Source organism: Meleagris gallopavo, chromosome 3 (assembly GCF_000146605.3).
Source record: "Meleagris gallopavo isolate NT-WF06-2002-E0010 breed Aviagen turkey brand Nicholas breeding stock chromosome 3, Turkey_5.1, whole genome shotgun sequence".
Classification (NCBI taxonomy): Eukaryota; Metazoa; Chordata; class Aves; order Galliformes; family Phasianidae; genus Meleagris; species Meleagris gallopavo.
Genome location: NC_015013.2, coordinates 22,953,327 through 22,978,607, shown reverse-complemented (window position 1 = coordinate 22,978,607; position 25,281 = coordinate 22,953,327). Strand labels below are relative to the sequence as shown.

At 37.7% G+C, this 25,281-nt stretch overlaps 1 protein-coding gene across 1 annotated transcript in view; it reads left to right on the top strand.

The window, feature by feature from the left end:
- The window catches only part of TRIO (trio Rho guanine nucleotide exchange factor), a 166,200-nt gene that overhangs the window by 34,866 nt on the left and 106,053 nt on the right, over positions 1-25,281 (top strand). Inside the window, 4 exon segments of the mRNA XM_010708503.3 lie at positions 4,463-4,585; positions 9,648-9,839; positions 19,111-19,280; positions 20,196-20,370. Of these exon segments, the coding sequence (XP_010706805.1) occupies positions 4,463-4,585; positions 9,648-9,839; positions 19,111-19,280; positions 20,196-20,370 (660 nt within the window).

Sequence of the window (25,281 nt, the reverse complement as noted above, 5' to 3'; positions counted from 1 at the left end):
TTTTTTTTTTCTGTTCAATATTGGATGGAGTTTTTAGTGAAGCTTTCAAAATCAGCAAAAACATTGTGGTTCTAGTTAACTACGTACACCAAGAATTGTCTCGTAATTTATTGGAGCAAACGGTATTGAAAGTATCCCTTGAAATAATAAAAATAGTAGGTAAAAATGTAAAAGTAGTAGGTAAGGTATAAATTACATCAGATCTGAAAGTGGGAATGATAAAACCTGTGAAGTCTTAAATTGAAGAGAGTTCTGAATTTCATCCTAGGTAGCAGATTCATGCCAGGAAGTCTAGTTTCTAGTTAATGTATATTAACTTCAAAAAATGAGGCATTTTCTTAATACAGAAAATTTTAAAAATATCAGATCACTGACTGCATTCAGTAATTCTAAATAACTGTTAAGTACAGAGCATGCTAATAAAAATATAATGTTATGCTTAAGAATTGACGTAAGCTTACCAAGAGCAAAATGCATATGAGCTTTTCACCTAAGAAGAGGAAATGAACTGGCTCTTACAATTCTGATAGGAAAAATAATAAAGCAGTCCTGCTATAAAATATGAAATTTTATACTACTAAGCCACAAAAAGTCAAAATTGAACATCAGCAATTTTAGTAGAACAATATTGCTGATGCTCATACAATGAAAGCTCTGGAGCCTGAAGAACTACATCAGTAGTTCGCAGATTAGAAATTAGTAAAACGTCCTTGTAGAAGTTGATATAAAACATCTGTTTATTAGGTGTCCACTAACCTTGGATGGCTTCTTTATTTGTTCTGGATAAGTTTGCTGCTTCTCCTTCCTTGATTTGCCTACCTCAAGGACTCCGAGTTTTTGTTGCAACAGTCACTGTTTTAGTTTTGACTAATGAAGGGTGGATCAAGAATGCTTTGCTCAGCATCAAAATACTACTTGTTTCACTGCCTAATTCTACCGTGCTCTTTTGAGGCAGTGCCAGAGTGAAATGCTTCTCTTGGAGAGAGAGTATTTCTACGTTTAACTGCTTGAAGATTAGAAATTCAAAGATTTCCACCCTTCTGAGCTTAATGTCTGGAAAGTAGCACCAAGTAAATCAGAAAAATGTAAGTGTTCATAGTAGCTAAAGGGAGTGGGGGGAATGGACTGGATAATAACGTAAGGGAAAAATGGTGAAAAGGAGCATGTTGAATCTGCAAAATATCAGCTGTCTATTGTTCATTTATATAAACAGCATACACAAAATTTTGTAGCCATGAACGATGATTCTATGAAGATGAAGCCATCTTTCCATAGTAATTATGTCTACAGTATATTCTGTATCAGTGTTTTAAGGATAAGCATTTTTTTAGATCCTATATTGGGCGTAAGAATGGTTCTGCTGAGACCGCAGTTACAGCTTAATTGCATCTTATTAAAGCAACTTGCTGTAGAGGAGAAAAATATTATTCACCCTTTTGATGAAATGAGTTGAGTCTCTGAAATTACTATGCATTAATGCACTATAAGAGTGAATTCCATGTACTTTCAGTGTTAGTATTAGACAGGTCCTTAGCGGGTTGGTATAATGTGTGTGATAACTCTTCAATAACTCTTCCAGGAGGAGGGGGGGAAATGCATTAGGATACAAATGGCTAATATCAATGTAAATTAGTCATGTTATCCTGTGGTTGAAGTAATATGTAAAAGTTCTTACTGATGTGCAAGTGAAAATTCTATCTTTGACTCTGCTTTTATGTGCTGTGAAATTTTCAAATAAAGGGTTACCTCTGTTTTGTTAAGTATTGGGGTAAGAAGGCTAAGCTTAATACGTGGTTTGGCTTAGAGACAGCAGTGCTTCTCGAGTTGACTGTTTCAAGACATGCTCTGTGTACTGGATTTCTATGACAACTTCTTGAGAAGTTTCTGAGCATTATATGACACAAAATTCCTTCTTGCTGTGCTGCTTTTAGCCTCTTACTCTGTTTTCTGGGACAGATTTTGCTGTTGATTTTGTTATCTTGTAGTTGCCAGCAGTCTCCAGAGTCTTCAGCTATTTTTATAGTGAGAAAAACAGAGTGGTCTACTGAAACTAGTTAAAAGCACTGATAGTACAAAATTTGCATGTAACTGAATCCAGATTTATCTCCTGGTTCTGTCTTCTCCCATCAATTGTTACCCTTGAAAGAAACAAATGAAAATGTATATTGACCTAAGAAGTAATAACCATTCATTTGGCAATACTTAACAGGAAAAACAAGCGTGTACATACCATGGAGATTTAGTGAAGTGCTGGTGATTGGAGATGGCAACATTATGTAGCATTATGGGATTGTGTATTGTTTAGAAGATGTCGTATGGAAGTGGATTTGCAAACCAAAAAAGATTCTAACAGTCAAGATAAATGAGAAAATCACACTGCATTATTTCATTTTGTGTACTAAAGGAGGCCTGGATATCTTGTATGGGAATAGTGTATGGGATTAGGGTCCCTTCCAACTCAGGATATTCTATGATTATGTATGTATCAAATACAGCCAGGATGCTGAAGGAATAGTTCTTAAGTCTGATTATATGCAGGCAAGAAAAATCATCATTGCATTAAATGTCAAATGCTTTCAGTATAGGACAAGTACAGTGGGAGGAAGAAGGGAGAGAAGAACTCCACCCAATTTCTTGTATTAGAGTCAAGGACACCAGCAGATATGGAGAGGGATAAGGTATGGGTTTCTAGCCAGGTCTGTTTCAAAATGAAGCAAAATACTACATTTTTAAATTTCTGTGGCTTCCTATTGGGCTGATTGGAAACTCCTGAGTTCAGCAAGAAGTGCAGAGTCTTGTACCTGGGGAGGAATGAGCCCAGACACCGGTATATGCTGGAGCCACCCAGCTTGGAAGCATGTTGTGTGAAAAGGACTTGAGTGTCCAGGTGGACACCAAGTTGACCATGAACCGACAATGGCATTGCCACAAAGAAAACTAATGGTATCTAGAACTGCTTTAGGCAAAGTATTGCACAGGTAGAGGGAGATGATCCTCTCTACTCAGCACTGAAGTCTCCAGATCTGTGCTCTCTATTACGAGAGAGACATGGACATAATGAAGTACAATCTATGGCCATGGAAATAGGGAAGAAACTGAAGCATCTCTCCTATGAAGAGAAGATGGTAGACCTGGTACCATAAGGCATGTAGAAGAGTAGATCTGGGGAGGATCTGATCTTTATGTAAAAGGTGAAGTGCAAAGAATATGGAGCCAAACTCTTCAGTGATGCCTAGTGGCACAAGGGGAAATCGGCACAAACTGGAACACAGGAGGTATTCAAAAGCTGCCTAGATATGGTCCTTGACAAGTAGTTCTGGGTGTCCCTGCTTGAGCGTGATTGGAGCAGATGGCCTTCTGAGGTCTTTGCCAACCTCAACTATTCTGAGATTCTATGATATATTAAAAAGAATGCTGGAAATAAATGTTAAGCAAAGCATTCCACACCTCTTCATAAATACTGTGTAAAAATGATAAGCTGACTTAGAAAAAAAAATACTCATGTGGAGTTGTTTTTAATTTGGAATAACATTCTTGAATCCTGGAGTATTGAACAAAAAATTAAATACTATATGCATGCTAGATAATGAAGGAATTAAAATACTGCTAAGATGTATTAGTTTGGAGAGAGACCAGATGGTTTTGTTTGTTCACTCATCAGAAAATTGGTATATGTGCAGTAATTCTTTGTGTTAACTGGCAGGAACTAATTGCATGTACAACTTACTATTTATAAATATATCAAGCCAGTCATTGTGATAGAAGCTTTAATATCCTTAAAATGTCTTTAGTTCCTCATATTTTCAGCTATAAAGTTTACGGTACACAATGATGTCTATTTGATGCTTTTGGAAGGTACATTTATGGAACTGGGGGACAATTCTTCATAGGTTCTGAATGCAGATGTCATTCTTCTCATAAGGATTTCAATTATATTGTGTTTTAAATATAATATTTTACTAACAAATCTTTCTTTTTGGCTTCACAACGTGAAGTAAGGGAAAATTCTCTTCCTCTAATATAAAACCTGACTGTTACTCAGAAGTGTTATTTGAGAATGTGCAAACATTTGTTTTTGTGACAGAAAAATGTGTGCTGAAGGCACAAATCACAGAGAGACCATCACCAGGGGTCCAGACACTTGAATCAAATTTGCTGTCATATTGATAAACGCGTAGAAATTATGCTGTCTTTGGTAGGCTTCAAAATAAATATATTTTTATTCATAGGATTTAGCTGGCTTGAATTAGTTATTGTTTTGATCTAAGTTCATTTTGTTGCTAATAAGAGGATGTAACTAACAGCCTTCAGTAGCAATAATGCATTTTAATCCATTAATACAGTAGCTTATATGCTTAGTTTCTTGGACAGTTGCCTTTTTATCACAAGAGTTGAATTCGTATTACAGCAAGGTGTTATTCAATGTACCCATTATCTCTTGTGTTTTTCTTTTGCACTGCAGGTGTTGGATTGGATTGAAAACCATGGAGAAGCCTTTCTTAGCAAACATACTGGAGTGGGAAAATCCCTGCATCGGGCTAGAGCATTACAGAAACGCCATGAAGACTTTGAAGAAGTTGCACAGGTGAAAAGCAGTCACATGCAGGACTGTGCATTTGACATGGAAATATATGAAAACTTTCTGCTTGAAAATGAAGGGCTAGGCATAGACAGCTCCACTAACAACAACCAGAAAAAAAAGTAAAAAAAGAAATCGCTTCTAATAATGGCGTATTTTGTGTGTCACAAGCATTTATTTATTTCTCTTCTGAGTTCATGATTCAAGTAAGAAAAAGACAAACTTTCCACAGTCTTAAAGAATGGGAGCATTGAAGCCCAACAGAGCTGCTTTTATTTATTTATCTATTTATTTGTTTTGCTTGTTTGAAAAAAAATGCTTTCAAAACAATTTTTAAAAAGAATTAAAGGCTCCTAAGAAACCAGATGAGCCAGCAAACTGGCTTTACGTTTTTCCTTTAAATGCAGATGAGTCTGTAAATGCCCTCTTGTTCTGAATCGCTCATACCAGTTCTTTTTTCCATAGGAAGGCTCTAATTTTTGCCTTAGATAGAAATGATGATTGAACTTCAAAACGCACTTTTGTGTAGCACTTTTAAAATGTCAAGCTGAATGAAATAGAGAGAATAAAGAACTCACAGAGAAGAACAAGAGGAAATTGGTTTGGATAGTAGCCTTGAAAAGAGACATGAGGTGAACAAAACCCATGAGAATTTGAAGACTTGAATTGTTCCCATTAGTAACATTCACTGTCCATTCAAAATTATTGCTTAATAATAATAAACATGCCTAATATTCATCAAGAAAGATTTCTTTAAGGTAGAATTTATATAATTCTTCACTTAAAACAGAGGGTAAATTACTAGAAAATTTGAAGTGACTTGCAGGAGCTTAGCAGTGTCTCCTGGTATAGAGGAAGCATCAGAGGCATGTGTATAATTTTCTTGTTAAACAGCTGATTAAACTCTGAATAAAATCATACTATAACCATGATCTTACAGCACTCCAATGTCTGAGAAACTCAAATAGCTTCAGAAATCTTCCTCAATATTAATTTCTTATAAACTTTTGCAAAATAATACACTTTGCTAGTTTTAGATATTCATATGCTGGATTTTCCATATGCAGATCTATTACTTCATTTCAAATAAAATCTGTAATGTTTTCCATGTGGATGTACTTAGTTTCCTGAGTCAGAGAAGCAAGAATTTATTTGTGTAAGACACTTAAGAAAACGTGAATGATCTCATACTTAATACTGTGTTATTTGAGCAAAGAAGAAAATGTTTGAGTTGACCAAAGGGTATGAAGTATGTAGATGTATTGGTGGGATATAAGCTGTTGTAAAAAAAAATAACATTAATTTTCATTATATTTAAGCTAGAATGTTTTACAACAAATACTTTGTAAAAATTTTCTAAAGCTGAATGCTACTAGAATTTAAAATGATCTCTTGAGAGGATGAGTGGGTTTTCTATTTTTGGCAACGCTGAAAACTGGACTTGTCGAAGACCTTAAGTATGCTATGGGGAACTGTCCTCTCATGACAGAATAACGGACAAAATGATCTAATAAGTAATCATTTTCAATTTTTTTCATCTTTAACTTCTTGAATTTATAGTGACTGCCAAGAGAGGCACACCCTCTGAATTGTTTCTCTTTGCTCTAAAACTGGATATAAGCAAGCTGCAGAAGACATTCCTGTTGTTGGTATTTTAAGGAAGGTTATGTTCAAGTGTAAAAGAGCAAGCAATTTGAAATTTCTTTTCATAACTTTCAGATAATTTATTCTCTGTCTTCATTTCTAGTTGGCCCAAGTTTTGTGATTTTGGTTTTTTGTGTGTGTTTCTGTTCTTATTTCTTTTTTCTTTTAGCTTGTTTGTTTTGTTTTGTTTTAAATAGGACTCCTGATATCTGGAGTTTTCAGTCATCTCCAGTCAGAAGTTGAGAGGAAGTGGTGAACTGTCAGCAGCATAGCAACATTTCGTAAAATGCAGGGAGCCAATAGAAGTGTTAAAATGTTACTGATGGAAGCCTAACTCCAAAAGCTTCTATACTTGAACCAATTCTTATTTTCCTGTACCCAAGAATGGCTGTAAGACATCAAACTAAATGTTTGTGTCTCATGGCCATCACTATATACAGAAAAAAAAAAAGAAATGTTTGTATAAAAAAGTCACCTTTATCCTCCCAATTGTTTGGGTTTGTTTGATGTCTGAAGCTGCAAGATGCATCAGAGCCATTGTGTAGTCAGTGATGGATTTCTCTTGATTAGGCTAACTACTTTTTGAACCCATTTATATTTTTGGAATGTACACCAATTCCCATGCCAGTGAGTTCAGCAGTTTAATTGCTCCTTAGATGAAAAGGACTAATGTTTTTTTGTTGTTGTTGTTGTTGTTTGTTTGTTTTTTTCCAAATATGTTTTCTGATGCTTAAATCTGATATTATCAGCTGAATTTAATGAGTAATCAGTTTTAATTGTCTCTACCTTAGATCCTTTGTATACCTCTATTAATCTTTCTCTGTCCATATATGCATTCATCTCTCTTCCTCCCCTCTACAGTGCACTAAACTCTACTCATTCCTGTTGTATTTATTGTTGTTACCACTCATTTCTGCACTAATCTCTTAAATTTAAATTTGGACTTTTCTGTACTGTGTCACTTTCTATGCTTTCTAAAAATACAAGGCCTGTTTTTGCTGAAGAATATGCAGAGAAGGCTTCTCAAGAAGACTAGGAAAACAGTGGGATGCATTATTTGGGAAAGTGATGCTGTCTCCATTCTAGAAATTTTTCCATTATTTTGGAGCAGAATGCTTATTAAAGGCTTGAGTACAGTCAGTTATGCCTTGGGGCACAAATAGATGAACTAAAGGGCTTACTGGGCTGATTATTTTTCTCTGGCATTCAGGAATGGTATACTGTTGGAGAAATTCCGAGGAAGCGTTAATTGATTTCAAAACTCTATCTTGAAGTTGTCACCATGAAGCTCCTTTATCAGTTTAGGAAAGAGGCATAAGCAGGTTTGAGGGAAAACTCCTGCCCCTTTTGCCTAACCTTCCAGCTGGTGACTGCCCTTTGCTACCAACACTTCCAGAATTTTCTCATTGCTGGTTTTTCCTCCAAGCATTGGTTAGAAGTAGGCATAGAATTGGGAACAGTGGGAGTTAGTAGAGTTCCTGTATTTGCTATGATTTCCATAGTTACTAATCTGCCAAGATAAGTATTTGAGTTGTATTCTAGCTCTGCTTGGATGACAAATTTTAGTGATAAGGCATGTGTCTACTGCTGAGGTTTGAGACTTGCAGCCTGCTGTGAAGCACAATGTAGGTTGTGTTAAATTTGAAGCTCAGGTAGATCACCATCTAGTTCACAGAAAAAGAAGCTTGCTGTGCCTGGGCCTGTTATGCGGAAGGTACTTTTGGAATTCATAAACAGTGCTTCATATACGAGATAAAGTTTTCATTAAAATGAGAAGCTTTTGCTTCAGCCATCTGTAGCTGGGTGCGGTTCTCGGGGCTGATGAAGTATTTGTTGTTCGAGGAGCGCCTGGAGGATCTTCGGCTTTGCTCCTGAACACGTGTGATCAGTGACTGGGAAACACAAAACATGGAGCGCAGTTCAGAGTGTATTCTGGGCCAGTGAGCCTGAGCTGGAGATGTTCAGCACTGAGTAATGCTCTCTCCGCTGAAAAGGGCAGGTTTGTGTTCATCTCTGCTGGCTTTCCCGGGGAAACTGGGAGGAGTTCTCTGCCTCTAAATGCAATTAAAAAGCTGAAGGTTAAGCAAAGACTAAGATGCACTTAGTCAGAATCAAGAAGCAGCATGGACTAAATTCCTTACATAAATAATAAATGGAGAACCCCCTCAAGTGTATGAAAGCAGCACTGGGTGGGTAGCTGTCTTGGGCTTCCTTACACAAGTTCTCCCCAGAGGAGAACTTTGATTTCTTACCCATTTAGTTGAGCTTAAGGTCCAGATTTGGATTTAACTTTTCTGGGGTTTATGTTATTAATAAGAGGTATGACAATGGCAAAGAAAAGCACATTTTCATAGGTTTAATTTATCCTGGCATGCAGTGTTTTTACCTGACAACTGAGATAGGGAAAAGAGAAGAGTGCAGCTTACATTGTCAAGGAATTTTTTTCATAGTCTATGGTACAACCTTACCAGGAGACTTAACACAGTGACATCAGCAAAGCTTCTATACTGTAGATTTGAACTTGTTTTCACCAGAGTTTGAACCCTTCTGTGCTGTCACATTGAGAACCATTCTAGTGCATGAAAACCCAAAGTTAGACTCAGAAAAGAGGACAGTCAAATTATAGCACGTGTTTAGAATCAGTCCTGTTTTGAATTAATGAGAACTGTAAACATGCAAGGTGCAATTTCTAAGCTTTAACAGTTGTTAAACATCCTCCTCTTTTCTGGACCGTAATATGCTCAGCACATCAGATAGCAAATGTCTTGCATTCTGTTTTCTGCTGCGATCAGCTTTTTTATTCCTGTGATATACTGGGACAATATTCCACTTCCTTACTCAGCCACAGCCTATTTCTAAATCTTACTTCATTGCTGCTTTCACAAATGGTGATCCTCTTGACACATGAATTTTGGATATCTCTTTTCTGAAAGGGAATCTGTATTAAATGAGAGATTTTCTGTGGCTTTCTGTGACTTTATGCATTCTGCTTGGATGTATCAACTTGATGCTAGGTGTCTCTATCAGCATCTAGGACTTTCTCAACACTGATGGTGCATGTTTGGAAAGGCCATGACTGTTGTGTTTCTTCCAGACAGGCCAGTTCACAAGTTATTAGACATTTATTCTAGCTGTGAATATAGAATAATAATTCTGAAGAATAGACTTCCATGTTCTGGATGAAGGAGATATTTAAGTAGACGTAAAAAGGAACTAAGAAATGAATTTATTAACAGTTAAATGAGAAAGTACCTAGAAATACATGTTCAGTAAGATTACATTCTGCTACTTTTAAAAAGAATAAGAAAAATACATTCAAGAGCCTTCTTAACCTTTTGATTTTTCACTCATGAAATGGCTTTTAAAACATAACAGCTGAGTTTTCTTTCATTTAATCCTGTGAAACTAACTTATTTATCTGCAGAACACATATACCAACGCAGATAAACTTCTAGAAGCAGCCGAACAGCTTGCTCAGACCGGAGAGTGTGATCCAGAGGAAATATATCAAGCTGCCCATCAGCTCGAAGACAGGATACAGGATTTTGTCAGACGCGTGGAGCAGCGCAAGATCCTGCTGGACATGTCCGTTTCCTTTCACACACATGTCAAGGAGGTAAAGCCACTGATAAGTCATGTCATGACTTTAAGCCTTAAAACCATTACTGTCCAATGTTACCTTCATTGTTAAAACTTTGGCATGCAGAGTAATGACCCTCTGTTGTACAATGAGTTGTGTAATTTGTTGTAGACTGGGGACCAGGAGCAGGGCTGTTGGAGGTTTTGTAGATGTATTTCTATATTATTTTTCTTACAAGGACTTTTTTAATAGTGGTTTTTTTGTTTTGTTTTGTTTTGTTTTCCCCACGAGCAGTTTCTGCCTTCTTGTGCAAATACACTTGCTTATTCCATCATGGAGTAGGGGAAATGGTTAGAATAGGGAACTGATACAACTGAATGACAACGCTGCAGAGTCAGAGGTGCTGTGCACTTTTGTTTTTCATGCAGCAACTGAATTGTCAGACGCTTGGTTAGACTGACACAGTTCAGAAGACTGCTGTGTGTGGATAAAGCATCGGACTACTTAAGTCAACCCCACTGTTTAGAGAGATTTTTTCCGTTTTAAACATTGCATTTTACACAAGAGAACTTGACAGTTCTTCAAAACCTAAAGAGTATATCTGATATTCACCATGGTTTGCCTCATGTTTTAGCCTCCTTTAGAAGTTGTATTTCCTTTGATGCTAGATACTATGTAATGAGTCGGTATGTTAGCATGCAGCATCTGACCTGTTATTTAAAAACAAACAAACAAAAAACCCCACAACCCATTACTTCTAGTAATTGGTGTAAATGTTATTGTAGTTCAACAGTGAGCTGGACTGGGGAGCTTATATATGGGGGGGTGGGGAAATAGGCTAAGATGCTTCATTTTCAGCCAAATCTGTTTTGCTCATCTGAATCAGGACGCAGATCATATGTATTTACAGTCTCATGGGAAAGATTAGAATAAGTTAGAGCAAAAATAAAGATTTCGGTAGGAGATTTTGATTATAGACTGTGACAAATCTTGACAATTGTAGATTATTTACTTTCCATTTCGGTCTTATGTTAAATCCTTTTACTGATCAGATTAGGTGAAAATTTTGAAAGACTTTTGGAGCACAGCATATCAGAGCATATGTCTTTACCCCCTTCATCCTAAATAGAGAAGTAGTCTGTTTAGTGAGGAAGTATATTGTCCTAAAGCAGTTTCTTCAGCAAAATCTTTTGGAGGATCAGGGTGAGAATTTTTTATACGTGAATCATCTACTTTGCAATTGAAACAAATGCATAAAGCAGTTGGTCTTTGAAGCAGGTTGGGATTTAATTCCTTGTTAGCTCTAGACATGAGGACGTAGCTCCCCCATCAGTTTTCTGTTAGGTGCCAGAGCTCTCCCAGCTCTCTGCATGTTTAAACAAAGGATAAATTCTGTATCTTGAACTATTCTTACAGGTGAACGTTTTGGCTTCATTTTTCTCAAGCACTTGGTGCTGCTCCATTACCTGTTGTAAAGCAGAGGAGCAGTCAGCTGCTGAGACATGCTCACCATTTCTGTAGATGCTTTCATTACTTGTTTTTCTAAGCATTAGGGTGAACAGCTGGAATGCTATTTTAATAGACACCGTTGATTGTAGTGATGAAGGACAGAGACCATAAAAGGAGTTGCAAGGAAGGGCCCTTTTTTTTTTTTTAAAAAAAAAAGAAGATTGTTCTGTGAGTCAGTGTTGAGTAACTCTGGGTGGCTATCCAGATGTGCTGGAATGTTGCCACTATTTCCCTAGATAATAATATTTTATTGGAAAAAGATCATCTGTATCTTGATTTATTTCTTTTGTAGAATGGATATTACTGTGACCCTGTAAGTGCACACAGCTGTTGCTATAGCAGCCTCTTTTCAGCCTGGAATATGAGGAAAGGCATTATAGCTGATGTCTAAATATTGGGTTTGTTTTGGTGGCTTTTTTTGGTCATGTTGCTGACTACTATACTTAATGAAGCAGGAAAAATTAAAAACAGCATTTAGTTATGTAAGCAAGACTATCTTGTTATATTTATTTGCATTCTACTTAAAAATACAGATGAAAGAGTAAGGCAGGTGGTTCATATTTAGTAGGCCAGTCATTTGCTTAAGGTGCGAAGAAACAAAGTTCAGAGATGCCCTGTGCCTTCTGTATTCTGTTTTGTTTTCAAGAGCATGTTGTTTGTTACCAAACGTGTGTGGAGTGCTGAGAAGGCATCATAAAGCAGATGGAAGATAAAAATGGCCTAAACCTGAAAGTTATCCGTGCTTTGTTGGCAGAAGAATTACATTTCTCTTGCAGGGTATGGGAAATTGCGGCATAAATTAGTGCATACCTGCAGGAATGTATGCTGTATGATTAAGAAATTAATGTGTGTGTTTAACTGGTGAAGGGAGGTATTCAAGTAGTAGGATGATACGCTATTTGTTGAACTGAAGAGAAATGATCCAGTTGCTTTAAAAAAAAAAAAAAAGTGGTGTCTTGTGAGTGTTGTCTTTGTGTTTATCTGAACTGAGAAATGGACATGAAGAAAAAAAACCCTTCTTCTGTGTGACTACTTGAAAAGAGATGCAAAAAAAGGAAGCTGGCTGTCAGGGTCTTGGGCTATTATGAAGCTTTGAAGTCTGGCACTGAAAGACATCCAGTCTCTTGATTGTTGACGTAGGATGTTTTGTTGTATTTTATTCTTTTCACTGGAAATACTTTACACTGAATGTATGTTCTTCATCTGTATTAGGGAATACCAATATTCCTTTCCTCCTGTAGCTTTGTGTAACTTTGACACTTTATGTAGAATTTGACTGCAACTTTCCACTGCTACTGTGTCCACTCAGTTTTTTTACTCTGTTCACATTCATTAAATCAGTTTCTGCTTACCACAGCAGTGGCAAGATCTGTTTGACACATTCCAGAAATAACAGACTTTTGCTCTACCTTTGCCCAGAACAGCTGTATAGTGCGTATGCAGCAGCCTGTCATGATGCACTTTGGAAATGCTGGCTTTCTGTGGCCAGGTTATTACAAGGTGGTAGAACTTCCTGTGTCTTAGAAACATCATAAAGCAGCATACAAGTTCTCAGATTCTTCATGAACCATCCTCAATAGACCATATTTCTCACTGAGATTGAAAAAGGGTGGATGCAGGGAAGCCTGAAGTAGTGTTAGGTAATGTAATTGCCATTACTCATTTTGCTTATTGGTGATCCAAGCAAATCTGTTGTTTCCTATTACATAAATTCTGATTTTAGTTTTGTACATTTGTGAATGTTGATATTTTAGTTCTCAGTCTTTTGCAAAACATTTCAGCAAGTGAAGTGATGTAGTTCAGGTGTATTTAAGGTGTGGGGGATCATAAATATTCCTGTAAGAGTCATTGTATTGTACATACTGTGTTCAGGCTGATTCCTAGCTTGGGGATGAATAAAATGCAACTGATCACCCAGTGCTGTTGACAAGCTCAAATGAGATGTTGTGCAAGAAAAATCATATAGGTGAAAAATACATTTCCTAAGTAAATAATTATCATAAAAGCTTGTCTGCAAATCATAGAAGCAAAAGCTACAGTAATCTTTGTTTTGAAGTCTGCCATCAAGTAGAGATGAACAGAATTTTGGTGTGAATTCAAATTCTTACATTCTTTCTCACTCTCTCTCAGCTCCCACAACATTTATGAGTGAGAAGACTGAAATCATGGCCAAACCAGGTGTTTGTAGTAGTGCCAAAGTAGTGCAACAGATATTTTCCTAACTGGAGTGAAGTGTGGGAATATAGACCAGGACTGAATGTTCATAGAAGAGAATGGTCTGTTGGCTTTTTGTGTATATTCTGACTAGTTGATTGTAAAATATCTCAGAGCACTTTCTGTGTGTACACAATATGGTTAAGGGTGTTACTAGAATACATCTCTTTCATTTTACTCAAACTAAATTTTGCAGTGAATATACTGAGGCTGAAACGAAGACAAGGGAAGCGGAATTGGCAGAGATTTCAAATACAGAAACCCACAGTTCCTGAACAAAACTAATGAAACAGAAGCCTGTGCAAGCTGCCGAAGAAAGGTGCCAGTGCATGGGAAGGATGAGGAGGCCTTGCTCTGGCTGTAACACAGCTGGTTCACTCACATCTAACTGTGGAGTGCATTTGATTCAGAAAAGCTTGTTGATATGGTCTTGCTTTGTCTCCTGACTCAGTGCCAGAAATATGCCCTCACTGCATTATCCAGTATAGATAAGCACAGCTTTTCATTAATTTTATCCCAGGGTGAACCTTGAGGTGACAGATCTGCTGTTCTGGTTGCCAGCTGCTCCTGAGTATTTGATTCTGCTGAGCTGGTGATCTGTGGCTTAAATTTGGATGTCATAATAAAGCTGCTGTCTTCTGTGCCGAGAACTGGAGCATGCCCTTTCCAGGCAGCAGATCAGCTTTTTAGCTGATCTGGTGATGTCTATGAATTGAAGTCTCTGCTCGCTACATTGATATGCTAGTATTTCTGAATTTAAGAGTTGGGGGAGAAGTGCTTCTCACTCTTAAGAGAAGCATTCAGCAGCAGTACATTGACGTGTGTTGTTTTTCTGACTTGGTAGGACTGTGTTCCAGTTAACCAGCACAAACTTCCTCTCCTGAGTTTGTCAACACTGGTTGCTACTTTGGGTTGAAATGGACCAAGTTGATGGATTGCAGTCCAGGTGTTACTGAAATAACACTAAATGCTTTGAAAATGCGAAGCAGAAATAGACTTCTAAAGCTGTGATGTGGGCATCTTTTTTTTCTTCTTTAGATAAGGAATGGGGCAAGTGGTGACAGGATTCTGATAGTCAATGTAATTTAAGGAATACAATGTAATTTAAGGAAACTTGATGTTGCTTCAAGGATGAACTTAATCTGAATGGGAAATTAATTGTAATTGTAGAATAGATTGGAACTTTAAAATATAATTAAAACTAATTTTCAAATATATGAATACACTTAATATTTTAAATGTCTCTTAAAGTTCATGGAAGATCAACTCCTGAGGTTTTAACATCTCAACTTATTTATTCTTAAGAAGATGCAGTTTTTGTCCAATGCATGTACTGAAAGCCAAAGCATACAGATCTCAAAACCCTTCTATGCCCCAACATGCATATTAATTATATTTGGCCGTGTATGGGTAACAGCTGCTTAAAGAAGTCCGTCTGAGGTGATGTACAGACTGCAACACTGTTCTGGGGGGCATGGGCAAAATGAGGAACTGAGTTTTGAAATGCAGAAACTGTGGCCTTTACTTTGTCTTAGCCTACTATAATAGTCAAAAGCTATCGTCAGATGAAAAATAAAGAAAAATTATCTTATGTAAAAACAAAAATGAGAGAGACTTCATAAAACAACTCTGAACTCGGAAGATATTCACTTATGAATAATTGTTCTCTGATTATATTCCGCAAAATATTGTATGGCTTATTTAGCACCAGTCCTTCAGGAGATTGCAGGGATGGGATTTAAAGAGATGGAGGCCCGTGATGGAAATGCTGAAACTTCCAGGATGTTGCAGACAATTAAAGTAATACGATCTCAGTGACTAATGGCATGCTCCCAAGAACTTAGGAAAGAGGTAGCACAGGATGCAGGCTCATTCAAGCAGATGTTTCTTAGTCTGTGCTATGTATAGATCAAGAAAAAAAAAGTGCTGGGTGAAACATTTGCTTGTCAGGGATTCAGAATTTGATTTCCCTCTCCAATTTTAATTCTGATAAGATGTGAAGGGCAGATAAAGAGAGCAGAAGAACCTCATTCTATGGCTGGATTTAGTTATTTATGTAGTTTTCTCTCTGTACATTAAAGCTGTTTTGCCACTGGATAAAGTTTTTGCAAAGGACTTAGTGGTTTGGGGATCTTTCTGCTTTTTTTTAGTTTTATTTTTATAGTAAACAGAAAAGCGTGAGCAGAGATTGCTCAAAAATTCACACTGAGAGAAAGTCAGTGGTTTTTTTAATGATGAGGGATTTTTCTTCTATCAGATTATTGTTGCTTTCACTATTGGATGGAATAATTCATTACCTCAGAAAATCACTGCAGTATAAAATCTGTAGTTCTGTTCTGCTAAACATGCATGGCTAAGCTCCAGTCTCTGTTCTTCTCCCAGTAAACTGTTTGGCTTCTTTTGGGTTTACTGTGCAAGCTCATTCTGGCTCCACCCTTAGGTTTGTATCTGAAAACAAGGTAGTTTATGTAATTTGCAGTATTCCCAGTGCTCATTTTGGTTTTAAAGCTGTATACAAGCCAGCTGACTTGCCACCCATTGTGAACTAAAGTCATCTTAATAAATGGCAGGAATTTATATCCAGCTTTGATAACCTGACAGTTGTGTTCATTTGTGGTGGCTTTATTCTAACTTTTGTGGATGAACTGCATCAGATCAAGATTATTTTCAAGGGAAACTATTTGTCAGAAACTTGCTTATTGGAAAAGTGTTAAAAGCTTACCTGGTAATGTATTAGAAAGAATAATTTTTGCAGTAAAATTGTCACAAGACTGTTCAGTTCAGAAAACCGTTCACTTCAGAAATGGCTTAAATTGTTCCTCTTTCAACAGTATATGAATCACAGCTAGACAAGTAATGCATGCTAATTACTGCCACACTCTTTCTGCGCATTTATAAATTGCCTTTTCTGCACAAGCAACGGGTGATCTGGCTAATTAAATAGGCAAACGCAGTGTATTTCTGAGCTCCTTGGCTCTGTGGGGCCAGGATGCCATGTTTACAGTTGTGCTGTGCAGCTTCTGCACTGAGAAACTGTTTCTCTGTTCCTGGTAACAGGCACCAAGCCAGCCAGCATGACATTTGTTGTGCTAGCACCCATGACCACCAGGTAGGTGGTCATGCTTTCAATTGGCTATATGAATGAAAGTCTGCTTGTTCTGTGCTGGTTTGGTCTCCAGTATCCAGGGTGAGCTTTAAGGGAAATATTCCCTTAAGCAAAGCACATCAGCAGTGTAAACTGACCCTGCCAGGTCTTCTCCCTCTAGTCACAGAGGTGACTGATGCTTTTTATGAAGAATAAGAATCACAGAGGTGAGTTTTCCCCTGTACGGATGAGACCCAACACTCAGCAGAAAAGACATAGTGGAGAAATTCTTGGACCTACTTTGAGCTGTAGCACAGGTACTTGTAAGGGACAAACTCGATACAGTTCAGGAGACCCAAAATGACTTCAGTTCTGATCTATCTTTGATAAACATCTCTGTAAATTTGGCCTTTTATAGACAGTGCAGTAAGCATGGGGTAAGCTCCTCTAGCTAGCACCGAATGCCTTAGGTCCATAGTTAACAAGTGTTACACTCTCTGAAGTGTGTATTTACACAGTTGCAAGAACTGTATGCACACAGCATCTCCGTGGAAGATCTCTAGCACAGTGTCGTGTTTCCATGGTTCAGACAGTTTATAAACTAAGAGAAAAATAAAAATGTCTTCTGGCCATTGAAATCTGAGCACAGTTTGCAAGTTGTACTGTCAGGCTTCTCGATCTTAAGTTTCATTTGTCTTGAAGTGAAATTTGCATTTCTAAGTATGCATGTGAAATTTTTTTTTTTGAACGTTGCAGTGAGTTGTGCTGGAATGAGTGTTTTCTAGTGCTTTTGACACACTTGTTAAGTTCCATTCATTTGTGCTCCTTCTACAAAGAAGGACTGCAGTGACTTAAGCTTGTGGTGTTTATGACTGTGGAATTGCATTCAAATGTGTGAGAGGCACTGTCTGTGAAGCATATAAGTAGTCAGAAGATCAGAGTGTGTACAGATAGGAGGTTCTGGGTTTTGGAGGGTTTGGGGTGTTTCTTTTTAGTACATTCGTAGAGAAGAGTTTGGTTAAAAATCATGAACTTTTCCTGATATTTGGAAATATAACCAGAGCTACACAAAAAAATCTAACTGAAGAGGCACGTAACGCTTTAAGATATTAAAAGAACTAAGCAAAACAAATAAAGAAAATACCAAAACCACCACCAACAAAATTGTTTTTTATTTTGTATTTTATTGTAACACCACTGGTGTTTACCACCTTTATGATCAGAACATTATACAAAAGCATGAAATGAGTATTTCCTAGAGAATGTTAAGCAAAGAAATGAAGCATTTGTCTTACTCTCTTTGAAGTTAAGCCATGTGGATTGCTTATTGGCGGCATTTTAATTGTTAACTTTTAATTAGTTTCAAGATTAATGAAGTCTGTTTATATCTCTAAATTGTTTAAAGACAAATTCAAATGAAGACAAAAGATCTGTCAATCAGAACAGAATTCTACTTTCAAGATAAAAAGGAGATTTCAATCCTTGTTCTTGGAAGTCAGGGCTGGAGATGTGATGATAAAATGGGGAGGAGAGGCTTGATTTGGCAGCTTCCTGTGAGAGTAGCTGTTGCATTGTGCAGTGAGTGCACACGGGGGTGTTGCGGGGGACAGGCGTGTGCCCTCTTTGAGCACTGTGTTATTATCACTTGCACTATGGGTGTCTGATGGTTTGTCAGTGAATAATTTCCACACAGAACTTAGGATGCAACAGTTGTTTTTGTAAAATTGTGGAAAGAACACAGTGGAATTCAGGTGTCTGGTAATGATACATTCCTCGCCTATACCTAGAGATTTTTCCATAAACTGCAGTGTGTGAGCAGTTCTGAACAGGGATGTCAGGGTGTGTTAAGTGGGGAAAACAAAGCAAAAAAAAAAGTTGGTGTAATTACTTGCAGTGTTTTTTTGTTGTAATAGCGTGAAATTGAAAACAACAGGGTAAGCACCATAGCAGTAGAGATCATGATAGAAAAATAACTTCTCATGGCAGATTTCTCCCTGTATATTGTTTTCTAAAAGCTTTTTCCTTTTTCTGAAGGCCATTGAAAAGTGTCATGTTATCTATGTGCGTGTGTCAGCCTGGCAGGGTAAATTTGATGGCGGCTACAATACATCTCCCTTCCTTCCTTCCTTCCTTCCTTCTCTCAGGGAGTGTTACCATAGCATTTCCCTCCCGGTGACTTTCTCGCAGAGCTGCAGATGGGATTCTCGCTATGAGCTCTCTGCTGCTCAGTCGGATACGCTCAGTACTGTAGAAGGAAAATGAGAAAGAAAGGGTGACTTAGCAACACGGATAAAGCTTTCCTGGTATTTCCAGGACATGAAAACCTTATTTGAAGCGAAGGCTCATTTTTATTAAATTGAAGATGGGATTTTTCTGTGAAAAGAAACAAATACTGTTTCTTCCCCTCCATTTTCTCCTGTCCAAGCAAATTGATTTGCAACAGTGACTGCCTGATCCTGGTGCTTATTTTTCTTTTTTTTTCTTTTTTTCCTTCTTTAGCTGTGGACATGGCTTGAAGAGTTGCAGAAAGAACTGCTTGATGATGTCTATGCAGAGTCTGTGGAGGCCGTCCAAGACCTGATTAAACGTTTTGGTCAGCAACAGCAGACCACTCTGCAGGTTACAGTCAATGTCATAAAAGAAGGCGAAGATCTCATACAGCAACTAAGGTAAAACAAGTTTTAATTTAAATCTCTTCTGGCATATGTCTGGTATTCTGCTTAGGCTTAGGCTTAGTTTCTATTTTGAGAGCAGAGATAATGACTACATGCTCTAACCTATAAATAAAATTTGTAAATATTAAGACTGCTATTATGTTTCATTATGTTCTGATGGTCTGTAACTCTGTTTGCAGGAAGCTCAGCTTATAAACACTACCTTCATAAGAGGGAGACTTTGTTTACGTAAGCTACCTTTGTAATAGAAGCAATTGTATGCCTTTGTAGTCTGGGAGATGCAGGGCTCCACAGTTTTTTGAGTTCTGAGCAGTGGACTTCTCATAAAGAGACCCTTGAAATTGTTTTGCAGTCTGATATGTCACATTTTCGTCGTGATGAGCATCAGTTTGCAGTCTATTCGTTAAGCAGTAATCTAAATAAACTTGGGACACATCTGCACTGGTACATCTCCCATTTGCTATGAGATTTGATGTTAATATACCTGAATTTGTAGAAGTTTTTGTACTACAGTAAAATACTTGTTAATTATTTTTTATTATCTCATGTTGATTTTTCACTGCCAGGAATATCCAGTGAAGTAAATAGTTATCACATGCCACTTCCTTTTCACAGAGAAAGAGCTTCTCTCTTTTAAACTTTACTCTTCCTGTAAGCAGAATGTCTTCAACATTTAAAGTGGTCAAAAAATAAAAGTGATGGCATTTTCTAATGCTTTTTCAACTATTAAAACATAATTTGGACTCCTATTAACAAAATATAAAGGCTTAATTTGCTTGTAATATGATTAGCACTAACTTTTTCTTTAAAAAGCCCTATATTTCACAGTCACGTGTATCATCCAAACCGTGAAGTTTTCTTTTTTTAATAACTGTCTTCCCTCCCCTCTCCTATCTCTGCTTTCAATAGGGATTCGGCCATTTCTAGTAACAAGACTCCCCATAACAGCTCAATCAACCACATAGAGACAGTCCTGCAGCAGCTGGATGAGGCCCAATCTCAGATGGAGGAGCTGTTTCAAGAACGCAAGATCAAGCTTGAGCTGTTTCTGCAGCTCCGCATATTTGAAAGAGATGCAATAGATGTAAGTGTCTGCTCTTGAATCTGCACAGCAATTCTTTTGTTGTTCAGGAACATTTATGCTGAGATTATTCTGTAGTTGCATTGGCATGTGATGCAAGTGAATGAAAAAGCTGTTTTCTTACTGAACTAAGACTTTTGGTTTGTATGAACGTCTGGGCTCTTTGATATTAATTCCAGCTCTGATTGCCTCCCAGTGCACATTTAAGCAACTGTTGTGTATCTTGTGTAAAATTGTAACGTACCATTTGCTTCATCTGCCAAATGTGGTTTGAATACCAAGGTGCCTTGATACATCTAGTATGACTACACTTAATATGACTTAAAAGACATGCAAGGTGATTTAGTACAAAAACTCTAAACTGTTGCTTTGTAGTAATATTACTCTTCTTTCTTTTTGAAATCAGCAGCATGTTTATCAGCTGACAACTGTAAGTGATATTCAGAATTCTTTGGAGATGTCGTATGAAATCTCCCTTACTCTCACCTTCTCTCCAGCTCTCAAATAAGAATCTTTTCCATCTCTAAAAATATCAAAAAACTGGTGCCACACCCCTGCAGGACTTCAGGCAGGTTTTGGATTGTACAGATTTTGGAGGAGGGTTGCAGCTATATCAATTGGAAAGGTTCTGTTTACATGCGTGGATATGCATAGAAAAAAATGTCAAAATCCACATGGAGCTTATGTTATGTAATTACTTTATAATTCAGCTAAGTTGACCACAAATGCTATACACAGTGACTGAAATTGTGTTAGTACTTCTAAAGGTTAATGGTTATCCTCTGGAATGTGATCTTGTTTGGCTATATGATGGCTTACCTTGACATTCTGGAAACCAGGAATTATGTTATAGGAGCTACTAAATTTACCTTTTCCCTTTTACGTAAGTAAAAGCCACAACTGTTGATTACATGCAGATGGTGTAAGAGCAAAGAGACAATTATTAGAAGTGATAGCTTTTAAGATTTTTTTTTTGTTGTTTCTTAAAATTGGGATTAAATATCTTTTCTGGAATCTAGTTTAGTTAGACAAATTGTCAGGTGCAGGCCAGGCACAGGCAGACACAGTTCCTTGATTTATGCCCTTGGAGGAAGTGAGACTGTACACTGCACAGTAATAGTAACTTCAGTATAAAGGAAGACTAAGAAGCTTCTCTATTTTAGTATTCACATTGCGGAGGTGAAACTAGTCTGCAGAGACTTCACTACTCAGACTGGGAGTTGCTGTCTTGAGTATGGAAGGGAAAGGCTTGGCAGAACTGTGATTGTAGTATTTAATTGGCTGACTGATGTGTGTGGAGGGACGTTAAAGGCATCCTCTTTTATAAGATTATCAGCATTTTTACAGTCAATGCAAAAGTGATCTCCAGTGGGTGGTGAGGCACTGGCACAGACTGCCAGAGAAGCTGTGGATGCCTCATACCTGGTGGTGTTCAGGGCCAGGTTGGATGGGGCCCTGGGCAGCCTGATGCAGTGGGTGGCAGCCCACAGCGTGGGGTTGGAGATTGACCATCTTTAAGCTCCCTTCCAGTCTAACCCCATTTGTGATTCTGTTATGTGGTTCTTTAATGCAGTGTTTGATGGGGTTGGTATGATATTCTCAGAATACTTGTATTGAGGAAGTGACAGCTGCAGGGTGCAAGGCATACTAAGAAAATTAAAGAAAGAGCTATGTTCAGAGTTTCAGTGAAGTTGATAAAGAGATTGCCCTGTATTGTATGTTGCCTAAGCCAGAATTTCTGTAATGCAGAAAGCTAGATACAGAAGCTTGGCTTTGCAGATGTGTTCTAGTTCTTCAGTACAGACTGGCATCATGTAGATAGTAGTACTTCTGTCTATATTGTTTGGTGATGTCCATGAGATTTTACAGTGGAAAGCTGTAAATCTTAACTTCACAGGTCTTGCTTTTTCTAATCCCGACACTTGGCATGCTTCACATTTTGGCCTATGCAATCTGAAGCTAAGGACCACTTACTGCATTAAAAGAGTTAGCATGTTTTGTTTATATGGCTTAGAAACAAAAAAATGTCACTTACTTAGGATTGCCAAGGAGATCTCTCAGGAAGAAACTAGGTTGTGTTAATCCTGGCTGCCAAGCATCTTCAGCACAGTGTTGATTGCTTTGCTGTCTCTGCTTTCTCAGCAAAGCATGTTTCTCTTTTCCCTCTCCCTGAAGGCAAACATTAGTTTGGAAACTTCCGGGAAGGAATGCAAGGACTAGTTCCAGGTCAATTGTGTGAAAGCAGAAGTTCAGCTGAAGTAATGTGATAATGAGAGGGAGCCAGATACTGCCTATGAACTTTCAGACATTGTTTTGACCTCCTCTGCCCAGTCAGTTAAGCCTTGGCTGTAGTGGCAACTCACTCAGGGGTGCATCCTAAGAGGATTTCTGAGTTTTTCTGGAAGACAAGTGGTGTTTCTAGCTTGTCTTACTGTTTGCAGAATGGTGCAAACTAAAATGGAAGAAAGGGCTCCCTTAGACACTGCAGGTTCATACTGTGCAGCTGTGCTCCTGGGGACAGTGGTGAAATTTGCTGCCAAGGTTACTCATCCTCTTTTTGTCCCTTTTCTTTCCTGCAGTAGTAAAATATTCTTTCTTTTAGTTATTGTCATTTATCCTGTAACTTCCCAGGTTCTCCTGCTCTTCTGATACTGGTGTAACTACAGCAACATCTCCATTTTGCTCCTGCTCTAAGCATATGGACTTAACCTTCTCTATCTTTGCTGTTGGTCATGAGGTCCTTGAAGGACTCTGTTTTGAATGCCTGTATTGACTAAAGGCAGGAAGGAGCAAAATAATGTATGCAGAGAGTCTGGTGTTAGAGTGAAGAAGTATTTGTAGCATAAGAAGTCTGTGTATGGACCTAGTCGGCCACATAGTAGTTCTGGAGGCAATGAATGCAGTCTAAAACATGTTTGTTTCTCTTCTGTGTGCATTTTTAACTTGTCCATCTCCTAAATACCTCTGTACATATGTCAGGACTTCACACAAAGCATGTTGCACACTTTCCAACTCACAGTTTTATCTCTACTCTATTTTTGGACGGTACTTACAAGATGTTTGTGAAGTCATCCAGCTGAAAAGGCAAGGATGCAGAGTACTGGATCACAGAGACTTAAGTCTTCTTCCTTTTCTGTTCAGTCTTTTTCTTTCTCCTCAGCGCATAATATTTTCTAGGTCCTAGTTAGCATTTAGTTGCTACAAGAAATGCAGTTAGACTCTTTTGAGAAGAGACCTGTGGTTTTTTATTGTTTTCCCATTCAGTACAAAAGTCTGCATCTCTTCTGTGTTATACTCTGCCTTATTTCCTGCCCATACTTCCTAAGTTTTAGCAAGTAAAAATGCTTCTCAGACATCTCAGACCTGTCAGACAGACTCAGATCTGTGTTTTTGTGGGTTGTCCATTTCCTGAGAGCAGTATTAATTTATGATTGTTTCTCTAGTTGTCTGTTACTCATTCACTTTTTTTCTATTTAATTAATGCTAACTATCTTGATAAAACCTTCAGAGCAGGCTCCTACTGAAAAAACAAAGTGTCACTTGTAAAGCAGAACTTGCAGGAGAAGCCTTGAAAAATGCAGGCGGGGCTTGACATTTTATTTTTGTCCTTAACTTGGCACTCAGTAAGTTTCAGATTTGCACAGTGCGTTCCTAATGGCTGAAATCTTGAGCCACCTAATTACTGCTGAAAGAATATAAGGTCTTCTGCCATTGTTAGGAACCCCAGCTGTGATGTGCACTATGACTTCTTACCTTCTGAATGGATGTGGGACCATGCATATTTATTTGAATCATAGGTTTCCTCATCTTTTAAAGAGGACAGGGAATGTCATGTTCTTGTACAAGGTCTTTCAAAACTACTTCAAATGAAGTATAGGCCATGATCTTAACTCCGCAAAATAGTATGGGAACAAGTTACCATTTTTGCTATTGTTCTTTGTTGTTGTTGTTCTTCGGATACAGTATCAGTGATATCTCTTAGCTGAAGTTGCACGCAGTGTTGACCTCTTAAAACTACCTGTCATTTTTATCAGACAAATCCGAGGATAGTGTGAAGGATCCTGATGGCTCTAATCTACTTAAAATAAAACATTTTATTAATATAAAAAGTGAAGCTTAATCACAGCAATCTCCTGTCGGTTTACAATGCTGACTGCTGTATTTTCACCCAAATTAATAGTAAGGTAGGCAAGTTGTTGGGCTTGGCCTTGAGGGGTGGTGGATTGGATTTATTTTTAAAACAGTGACTCAAATGAGCCCCATTAAGTAAAATCCATTTTTCAGTTATGTTTAGGAAGCTAGTGTCTGAAAGACACTGGAGTTTTGCAGTCTTCTTCAACACACAGTTTTCTGTTTCACCAAGTCTAACTACATTTCTTGAAGGTAATTTATGAATATTTTTAGCTGACCTAGATGAAAATGAGATGGTAAATCTGAGGTCTTTCATAATGCAGAGGATAGTTTGAAGAAGCAACTTTTAGATGTTTTCCACGGTTCTTAGTGAACTATGAACATAGTGTTATCCCAAATGGAGGGCTGCTGGAAAGCATGCTCTTGTTGATCTTCATGGGGACTATGAGGCCCCCAGTGAAGAGTAATACCGCTATCACTTGGAACCTTGTTATGAAGTTTGGGGTATTCTGCTCTGTAATGGAGCTTAGAAACTGCATCACACTCATTGAGCTTTATCAGTGTTAGAAAAAGTATAAAATTAATCAATTTTATGGACAAGAAAACTATGGCAACACGTTTTTACAAGAAAAATAAGAAAACATCTCGCTATTCTTTACCCTCTCTCAAAGGGTAATTCATGTAGTTTTTCATTGCTCAGCATTGTTAATTTTGAAAAGGCATTTGCTGGTATGTGTGCTAGAAGGAGGATTTTGAAACTCCTGAAGATTAGCTGGAAGGAGC